Source organism: Trichosurus vulpecula, chromosome 2, assembly GCF_011100635.1.
Source record: "Trichosurus vulpecula isolate mTriVul1 chromosome 2, mTriVul1.pri, whole genome shotgun sequence".
In the NCBI taxonomy this organism is placed as follows: Eukaryota; Metazoa; Chordata; class Mammalia; order Diprotodontia; family Phalangeridae; genus Trichosurus; species Trichosurus vulpecula.
Window position 1 is genome coordinate 376,523,934 of NC_050574.1, and position 10,769 is coordinate 376,534,702.

The 10,769-nt window shown below is 42.3% G+C and overlaps 1 protein-coding gene across 1 annotated transcript; it reads right to left on the reverse strand.

Annotated features, from left to right (window-relative positions):
- Positions 1–4,519: 4,519 nt before the first annotated feature.
- LOC118835430 (keratin-associated protein 19-3-like) lies at positions 4,520–9,328 on the reverse strand. Its single transcript, XM_036742618.1, has 2 exons — positions 9,183–9,328; positions 4,520–4,661 (listed from the first exon to the last, which is right to left on the reverse strand). The coding sequence occupies exons 1-2, from the start codon at positions 9,326–9,328 to the stop codon at positions 4,520–4,522; spliced, it is 288 nt and encodes a 95-aa protein (XP_036598513.1).
- Positions 9,329–10,769: the final 1,441 nt, after the last annotated feature.

Below are 10,769 nucleotides of genomic sequence, written 5' to 3' on the forward strand. Positions count from 1 at the left end.
GACTACATGAAAGCCACGATCAAAAAAAGAGCCTAGATATCCTCTTTCAAGAAATTATTCAGGAAAGTTGGCCTGATATTCTAGAACCAATGGGTAAAATTGAAATTGAAAGAATTCATGATCACCTCCTGAAAGAAATCCCAAAATGAAAACTCCTAGAAATATTATAGCCAAATTCCAGAGTCCCTAGGTCAAGGAGAAAATATTGTGAGCAGCCAAAAAGAAACAACGCAAGTATCATGGAGCCACAATCAGGATAGCCCAAGATTTAGCAGCTTCTACATTAAAGTATTGGATGGCTTGGAATATGATATTCTGGAGGGCAAAGGAGCTAGGAATACAACTAAGAATCACCTACCCAGCAAAACTGAATATAATCCATGAGGGGAAAAAATGGACATTCAATAAGATAGAAGAATTTCAAGCATTCTTGTGAAAAGACCAGAGCTAAACAGAATACAAGATTCAAATACAAGATTGAAGAGAAGTATGAAAAGGTAAATAGGAAAGAGAAATCATAAGGTACTTATTAAAGTTAAATTATTTATATTCCTTCATGGAAAGATGATATTTGTAATTCATAAGACCTTTCTCATTATTAGGGTAGTTAGGAGTATATATATATATATACAGAAGGCACAGGTGTGAGTTGAATTTGGAGGGATGATATTTAAAAAATAAAATTAAGGGGTGAGAGAAGAATGTACTGGGAGAAAGAGAACCTTAGAGAACCTGAGTGAACGTTACTCTCATCAGAACTGGCTTGAAGAGGGAATAACATACACATTCAATTGGGTATAGAAATTTATCTTACTCTAGAGGAAAGTATGGGTAAGGGAATAGAGAAGGGGCAGGGGTGATAGAATAGCGAGCAGATTGAGGCATCAGGAAAAGTCGGGGGAGAGAAGGAGAGCAATCTGAGCAGATTGGATAGCAAACCAATGCAAAGGCAAGCAGATGGGTCATACAGTATATCAGCTGCAGCCAGACTATAAAATGTGGAGAGCAAAATAAAGTATACAAAGAGTTGAAGGGAAAGAATTGGCCAGTTTACGAAGAGGTTGAAATTCCAGACAAAGGTATCAATTTGAACCAGTACAGCCCAGGAAGCAATGAGAGTTTATCAGAGAATAGTTGCAGAGCCTCAGGATTTTTCAGATTGGAGCGATCAGGGAGTAATATGAATGTTTTAGGAAAATCTGTTGGGCAGCTGAGTGAATGATGGATTGTGCTGGGCATTGGACTGAATTGGGAGACCTCCTGCAGAGGGAGACTGAGGACTTAATCTAAGGTGGAGTCTGTATGAATGGAGAGAAGGATAGGCATGCCAGGGAGGTTATAAGGTTAGAAGGAACAAGTTTTGCCAAATTATTGAAAAAGAGAAATGAGAGGGAAGTATCAAATACTCCCTGAGTTCCTGGTAGTAAGGGGGTGCTATTGAAAGGAATAAAGAGGTAAGGAAGAGGTATGGTGCTTTTCAAGAGGTGGATGAGGAGCTGTGTTTTAGTCTTGGGGGCTTTGAGATGTCTAGGAAACATCTAGTTGAAATTGCGCAATTGGACAATTCATGATGTAGAAGTGAAGCTCAGGAGAGATGGATCTGGTGATGTGGCAGTGAGTGGCAGAGAGAAGGTCTCTCAAGCCTTGAGACCTGAATGAGGGTCTACTCTCTGAACAGTGGAGAAAGCATGATGGAGAGAAAAGAAGAGACACAACATCTTAGGTGTCAGCCAGAATTGATATGACATGATAAAGAGCTAGTTAAGATGAGCAAGAAGGAACAGTTAGGTGTGAAGAGCAATGTCCAGCACACCCGGGAGTCCCAGTTGGCCAGCAGTGTCAAATGCTGAAGGCAGATCAAGAAGAAGGAAGATTCAGAAGAGGCCACTAGTTTTGGTCAGTAGGAAATCACTGGCACTTTGGAGAGAGCAGTTTCTCTTGAAGGGGGAAGTCAGGAGCCAGATGTCCAGGGCTTTCAAAGACAGTGAAAGGAAGGCAGGCATGGACTCTGAGTAGCCTCCAATGAATGCAGTAAAGCCGTGGACTTTTAAAATGTGGAAGTACTAGCAAATACGTATAATTTCGGATTCGGTAGGATCATGCATTCTGGGCATATGTAGACAGCTAGTTGATCAAGTGAGTTCAGGGGAAATTCTGGGCTAGGTTAGTGAATTTTAGAGAGAAGGGAACTGAGACCACAAGAAATGAGGAGGTCATTGACTGAGGGAGTGTAGTGAAGAGAAGGCAGGCTGTAGTTCTTATGTTACGGTTTCTCAGAATGACTCCAATTTACCAGAAGAAAAATGAGCTCAATCTGTTTGAGGCAACACTAGGTGTCTACTCTCTTCTTTCAGGTTCTAAACTTTTCACAACTGCACTTTAAAGACTGGGTAAGCCCAGTAGGATGTTACATGATGGCCAGAAATCCCACTGTGACTTTGAGATTGCAAGAAGAGGGGCATAAGGGAGAAGAGCTCAGGAAAATGGAGGTGATGGTCAACCTATAGCATGCACTGCTTAGTATTTGGCCTGTCTTTGGCTGAGAGGGAGAACATGCAGAAGAGTCCAGACTAGGTGGCAGAAGGGTCTCAAGCTCAGGCCCATGAGACTCACTTGAAGAAACTAGGGCTTTGGTGATTAAAGGACTCTTTGGGATGGTGGTACTAGCTCTCTTAAGGAGTTTTAGTAGCAATTCCACAGTACAGGTACTTGTTGTGCTCTGTGAAGCCAGAGAACTTAGATTTAGAGGTAGTATTTTGATCCCCCAAAGTGATTTTTTTGCCTTACTAAAGGGATTGAAATATTCTCTATCAAATGACAGCTGTCCAAAATGAAAACAGTCTTCTCCCTGAAGCATTGGTTTCCATTGCAGAGACCTCCATAGACTATCTTCTGACAAAGGACTGATGGAACTTTTGGAGATATGTTATAGGAGGAATTGAATAGAGCCATTTTGCTTTGAAAAGCCAGCGGATCCACTGGAACAGTGATGCTCTTTGTGAATGGAGAATAAGAGCTAAGAGCTCTATGTAGTAATGAGAATTAATTTTAAGATAATAAAGAGCAGGAGGCATGAGATCTGTTAGCAGTGGCACTTGTGTTTTTCCTCCACTGCTTGAAACAGAATTTTAGTTAACAAAAATTCATTATGCAACCACTACATGTCAGGTAGAATGCCAAGCTTTGGCTTTCTTCGCAAGGACCAATCTGAATATGTGATGGAGGGCTTGGGAAATAGGAGGAGATAAATTCCTCAGGAACCATCTGGTGCAAGTCCAAGAAATAGCCTTTTCCAGAAGGTGAGATCATTCTGAGCATAAAGGATTATTGCTATACCAAGCTCAGGGCACAGACTGCTTGTTAGGCCTTATCCCTAGAAAACGGGGAATCTCCAAAATATCTTGACATTCTCAACAAAGCAGATGGTCTTTTTTCATAAGCGTTTAAGTTGATTAGAAAGTTCAGATGTTTGAATGGTTTGAAAGAAATTCTTGTGAAAATGAGTCCAATGCCCTTCTAAAAAGGCAGGCCTCAGGAGGAGGGCAGTGTTGTGAATTGGACTGACAGTACAGGTGGCTGGACTAGGTGGGAAACACCTGTAGCGGAAGGTTCTATGACAACTTTCAAGCTGGGTACATGAGTCTCCTGAAGTTTTTGTGAAGTGCCATTCACTTGTACTGTGCTCCAAAACCTCAAATTGGTTGGTGAAAACAAAGTTGTTGAAGATAACAAGAAAATGGATAGATCAAGCCAAATTCCAACAGTCATCGGGGACACTTTGGATATGGAGGTCATGAATGATAAACTTGAGGCCATAAACATATAAATCTTTGAGAAAACTTGAAGGTAAAAACCCTATCCAAAAATGCACAAAATGTGGGAGAAAGGCCATGTCTTATAGAGATAACTTCTTTTGACTCTAGTAAATTGTGGACTGGAAATTATGAAGTACTATAAACTAACTAATGTAGAATTGAAATTTTAGAAAGACAATAAGAAAATAACATTTTGTTTTCAAGAGAAATCTGGAGAGATATCCCTTCATTGTAAAAGATGCGTTGGAGAACAAATATTTTGCAATAATACACAAACTTAAGTCAAGTTTGAAAATCTCTTTACATGTAAGGCTGAAACCTATGTAGAAAGGGGTCAACGAGGAGAGATGATAAAGTATAGTTATTACAGTGAAACAAGTTTATTAGAAAATCATAACAGACATTTCAGCCAAGGTATATCAGAGATGAGCAAACTTTCTGGAAATGAGTAGTCCCTAGGGGCGTCTCTTCATGACAGGTGAGATTCCACACCAATTCCGAGAAGGAAAGGTCCTGCTGCTTCTCAGTCTCTGCCTCTTCCCTGCTCTCAGTGGTCCATAAGGATTCCAAGGCCATTCTGTGGTATCTATCCTAGGTCACCCAGGTGTAGAGGCAGGGAAAATGTGATGTGCTTGTAACGCCATGGAATTACCCCAAGCAGGGTTGGACAAGGATACCACGACACTGCCGGAGCAGGTGGTTTTTCAGTAGAAGCCGGAAGAATAAAACCTTCCCAAGAAAGATGGGTGGTAGAAGCCATAGCCATAGTCACCATAGCCCAGGCCTCCATAGCCCAAGCCGCCAAAGCCATAGCCTAGGCCACGGAAGCTGCCACATCCACGGCCATAACCAGAGCCATAGCCGTAGCCCAGGCCCCCATAGTAGCTGCCGTAGTAGCTCATTGTGTCAGGGCTTCGTTTGTGTGAGTGTGTATGGCACCATCTACACTGGGACTTTTATATACTTCCAGCAGGAGGTGTGGCAGATTCACTCCAGAATTGCATCATTCCTATTAATGAACTTGCAAGAGCAAAATCATATTCTTGTCATTTTTTGTTGCCTAAGAATTTCTCCAGTTCATTAAGGGTGTTTTCTACTGATTTGCTGTTTCTCTATGAAAGCTCTATCAACAATATCATTCCTGTCATGAGAAATGATTGTGAGGTTGCTGAAGCCTATATGGTTAATGTGGCTGGTGCTTTACCTGGTCTTCATGACAGTCCTGTTCCAGGGACATCATCCTTGTTTCTCAGCTTGATGGCCAACTCTTCTGAATCTCTTAAAAATAATTTATTTATTTTTAGTTTCCAACGTTCCCTTTTATATGATTTTGTGTTCCAAAATTTCCCGCCTCCCTCACCAAGATGGCATACAATCTCATATAGGCTCTATGTGGACAGTCATATTAAACATATTTACACATTACTGAGCTTGTGATTCTTTAGGCGTGCTGTTGAACTCTGTTTCTTTTGATCAGTGCTGTTTGAGAATGCAGTAATAGCAAGTTTCAGATTGAAGTTGAGATAATTATAGAGAAAAAAATGTATGGAATGAGTGAATCAAACAACTATTGCAAAAGGCCTACAACACAAACTGCCTCCCCAGTGTTTAGACACTACCTGTCATTGTGCTCATGGCCAGGGTTACGAAGAAATATCAGCAGCGTGTCTGTCCTTAGGCAACTCTAAAATCTGAAGGACAATGAAAACATGAAAGCAACAAGGCAACTGTGTCAAACATGGAGGGCTGAGATGAAGATCTCAGAGGCAAAGATAGAAACCCCTGGAGCCATGGGATAAGTCCATGTTCCATGGATGGGATTAGACCTCAAACTCTCTTGGACCAGGGAAAGTCAGAGGAGACAGGGAGATAGAGGAGAAGATCCTTGGCAGAGTAGACCCCCAGGCATGGCAAAGTCAAGCACATTGGACATGAAGTAGCTTGTATAAGTGAAAGCAGGTAGGCCTTCATGGGCAGAAGGAGAATTAAGTATACTGAGACTGTAAAGGTAGGAAGGATTCAGCTGATGAAGATTGTGAAATGCCAGAGAGAGGGTATCTCTTGAAACCAGTACAAAAGAGGAAGCAACTGAAGTTTACAAGATTATTGGTGTGGTGATTTGAGATTTGGGGTAGTTAGGATGAGAGAGGAATCAGAAGAATGTTTTAAGAAAATCCCATGATCAGGTGATCAGAGGATGGAAGTGGATGGAAAGAAGATTGAGCAGGGAGATCAATTGAAGGGTCTTGCAGCGAAGGCAGTGAAGGTTGATCTAAAATGGGGACTATATGAATAGAAAGAAGTATTTTGAATTGCAGAGATGTTGGGAAGCCAGACAAGACAAGTTTTGCCAACTGATTGGGTAGGTGTGTTTATATTGAAAGGTCAAGGCCTTCCCTGAGACTGTGCACCTGCTTTCCTTATTTGATGGCATTTCTCTTAAAATGTAGAGAAGTTTTGAAAAGATAGAGAAATTTTGAAGAGGCAGGATGAGGAGATCTGTTGTAAAGTTGGGGGTTTGTAGATGTGTAGAGGACATGAAGATGATATAGACCTATGAGAAAGTTCAAGATGTGGGACTGGAGGTCAGGAGAAATTTTTGCCCTAACCTGGAGATGTGTCAGTGAGTGGTAGAGAGTGATGTGCCCTGAAGCTCTGAGAGTTGTCAACTGAAGAAGAGAGCTTAGCGGAGAGGAAAGAAAAGTAAGAAAACCTTAGAATTCACCCTATAAGTATGAGATGAGACCACAACTGGCCATTTTACACCACTGGAAATGAACAATTTGTCTAGAAGCATAGTGTCATGCATATCTAAAAGCGCTGGTTAGCTGATATTTTTAAAAGCCAAGGGATGATCAAGGGGAAGGAAGACTCAGAAAAGGTTCTTAGTTTTGGCCATGAGGACATCACTATGTGCTTTTGGACAGAGTACTTTCTCTTGAATGTCAGTGTGGGGAACCAGATATCTAGGACTTTTCAGAGAAAGGAGAGGAGGCTTCATCGATTGCTGTATAGCTATGGACAATGAAAATGGAGAAGTAGTGGAGAATGCAGGTTATATGTGTTTGGAAAAGTTCATGCATTCTGGGCATAGGTAGATAGTCAGTTGGACATGCTGGTCTGGAAATTGAGAAGGGGCAGAAGAAGGGGCAGTGAGTGTCAGAGAGAAAGTAAATGAGCCCACTGCAGATGAGGATGTCACCAACTGAGAGAATGTAGTGGAGAGAAGAGAAGGCAGGCTCTAGGTTTCTGGTTACGGAACATCTCAGCAAGACTTTAACTGATTCGCGGAAAAATCAAGTCAAAGTTGTTGGGACAGCACTAGACATTACATCTCTCCTCCTAGCTGCTAAATCTCCCCCAACTGCCCTCTAAAGGACACGGAAGCCCAACGGGATGTCATATGACAGCCAGACGTGCCACTGTGACCTTGAGATTTCATGAAGAGGAGCATCAGGGAGTAGAAGTCAGGAAAATGGAGGTGATGGCCCATGTGTAACCTGCAGTGCTCAGTGTATGCCTGGTCTTTGGCTGAGCTGTAAATTATCTAGAGCAGTCCAGACCAGGGCCTTTGAGATCCACTTGAAAGAACTGGGAAACTTGGACTTAGTGGACACTCAGGGGACTATGCCAGTCCCCTTAATGTTTTTTTAATGACCACTATGTTCCCAGGTGGGTGGACTTAGATCCAGAGTTGGTCTTTAACTCCCATAAATTGATTTTCAAATTTGCTACAGAGATTGAAACATTTTTTTCCCCACTGAGAGCTGTTAAAGGGAGAAATGATCTTTTTGAATGATTAGTTCTGTTGATGTGACCTTCATAAGATGTCTTCTGGCAAAGAATTAATGAATCTTTTGGATATGTTTTGGGAGGAAATAAATGGAGTGAGTCTAGTGAGGGAATTTCCTTCAAAAAAACCATGGAATACAAATAGTCATACAGGTTCTTTGGTGAATGGAGAATGAGGGCAGCAGTGACATATATCGTAATAGTCATTCATTCGAAGATAAACTTCAGGAAGTGTAAGATGCATCAGCAGTACTTCTTGCAGGGTTTTCTCCACTGCATAAAAAAGTTCAAATGGTAACAGTTGAATCAGTAAACATTTATTAAGTGCTTACTGTGTGTAAGCTAGTATGCTATGCTCTGACTTTTTTTCCAAGGACTCATCTGAGGGACATGATTTTGGGGGCCAATGGTCCCAAGCCAGGCTCTGGAGCAGTAAAGAGATACTCTGTGTCCCTGGCAATTTGAGTTGGTTAGCAAGTTCAGGTGTATGAGGGGTTTGAAAGTCATTCTTTAAAAACTAGTGCACTTCCCTGATAAGTGAGATGGCATCACCTCTGGGGTGGTGTTGTGATCTGGACACACTGTGCAGTTTGCTGGGGGAGATGGGATTCATTTGAAGGGCATGGTTACATGATGACATTCAGGCTTGGCATATGACTCTCTTGTGGAGATTTTGTGGCATGGCCTTCATTCGTGCTATGTTCCCAAACTTCAAATAGGCGGGTTATAAGTGGTGGAAGATGAATAGACAAGCAATGGACTAATCCATATCCTGGTGGTCATCAGAGACCCCTTGGATCTGGAAGTGATAAACCCTAAGCAAGAGGCAATGAAAAAGTGAATCTTTGAGAAACCTGCGACAGAAAACCGTCTCTATGCACACAGAATAGGGGAGAAGTGCCATGCCCTGTAGGCACAAATGTCTTGCTGCCTTTGCAGTGGGGGCAGGGCTGATCATTATGAAATAGAAAGTTTAAATACTGCAGAATTAAAATTTTAGAGAGGCATTTAGCAAGCTAATATTAATTTTGAACAGAAATCCTGAGAGGTATCATTTAATTGCAAAAGGTGAATTGGATAGTAACCTCCTGCCATAACACAGAAGCATAGATCAAGATAGAAAACCTGTTCACGATGTGAGGCTGCAACCCAAGTACAGGGACTTCAAGGAGGAGAGGGAAAACAGTTTTGCTAAGCCAGTGAAACAACTTTATTAGAAAAATAAAACAGACACTTCAGCTGTGGTATATCAGAGCTGAGCAAACTTGCTGGAAATGCGTTGTCATTGGAGGAGTCTCGCTCAGGAAAGGTGAGATTCTGTACCGTTTCCCAGAAGGATGGGCCCTGCTGCTTCTCAGTCCCTGCCCTGAGTGCTCCATAGGGATCCTGAGGCCTCTTGTGGCATCTCTCCCATGCCACCCGGCTGTAGAGGCAGGTGGAATGTGATGTCTTTATAATGCCATGGAATTATGCCAAGCAGGGTTGGACAAGGATACCACGACACTGCCGGAGCAGGTGGTTTTTCAGTAGAAGCCAGAAGAATAATACCTTCCTGAGAAAGATGGGCGGTAGAAGCCATAGCCGTAGCCACCATAGCCCAGGCCTCCATAGCCCAAGCCGCCAAAGCCATAGCCTAGGCCACGGAAGCTGCCCCATCCACGGCCATAACCAGAGCCATAGCCGTAGCCCAGGCCCCCATAGTAGCTGCCGTAGTAGCTCATTGTGTTAGGATTTACGGATTTGGATGGGATGTCAGGGTTTCGTTTGTGTGAGTGTGTATGGCACCATCTACACTGGGACTTTTATACACTTCCAGCAGGAGGTGTGGCAGATTCACTCCAGAATTGCATCATTCCTATTAATGAACTTGCAAGAGCAAAATCACGGTCTTGTCCTTGTTTGTTGCCTAAGCATTTCTCCCACTCATTAAGGGTATTTTCTCTTGATTTGCTGTTTCTCTATGAAAACTCTACCCACGATATCATTCCTGTCGTGAGTAATGATGAGGACGTTGCTGAAGCCTATATGGTTAATGTGGCTGGTGCTTTACCCGGTCTTCATGACAGTCTTGTGCCAGGGACATCATCCTTGTACTCAGCTTGATGGCCAACCCTTCTGATTCTTTCAAAAAATAATTTATTGATTTTTAGTTTTCAACATTCACTACTATATGATTTTGTGTTCCAAAATTTCCCGCCTCCCTCGCCAAGATGGCATACAATCTGTTATAGGCTCTACGCGGACAGTCATATTAAACATATTTCCACATCTCTGAGCTTTTGATTTTTAGGCGTGCTGTTGAACTCTGTTTCTTTTGATCAGTGCTGTTTGAGAATGCAGAGATAGCAAGTTTCAGATTGAAGTTGAGATAATTATAGAGAAAAAAATGTATGGAATGAGTGAATCAAACAACTATTGCAAAAGCCCTACAACACAAACTGCCTCCCCAGTGTTTAGACGCGACCAGTCATTGTTCTCATGGCCAGGGTTACGAAGAAATATCAGCAGCGTGTCTGTCTTTAGGCAACTCTAAAATCTGAAGGACAATGAAAACATGAAAGCAACAAAGCACCTGCCTCAAACATGGAGAGCTGAGATGAAGATCTCAGAGGCAAAGATAGAAACCCCTGGAGCCATGGGATAAGTCCATGTTCCATGGATGGGATTAGACCTCAAACTCTCTTGGACCAGGGAAAGTCAGAGGAGACAGGGAGATAGAGGAGAAGATCCTTGGCAGAGTAGACCCCCAGGCATGGCAAAGTCAAGCACATTGGACATGAAGTAGCTTGTATAAGTGAAAGCAGGTAGGCCTTCATGGGCAGAAGGAGAATTAAGTATACCGAGACTGTAAAGGTAGGAAGGATTCAGCTGATGAAGATTGTGAAATGCCAGAGAGAGGGTATCTCTTGAAACCAGTACAAAAGAGGAAGCAACTGAAGTTTACAAGATTGTTGGTGTGGTGATTTGAGATTTGGGGTAGTTAGAATGAGAGAGGAATCAGAAGAATGTTTTAAGAAAATCCCATGATCAGGTGATCAGAGGATGGAAGTGGATGGAAAGAAGATTGAGCAGGGAGATCAATTGAAGGGTCCTGCAGCGAAGGCAGTGAAGGTTGATCTAAAATGGGGACTATATGAATAGAAAGAAGTATTTTGAATTGCA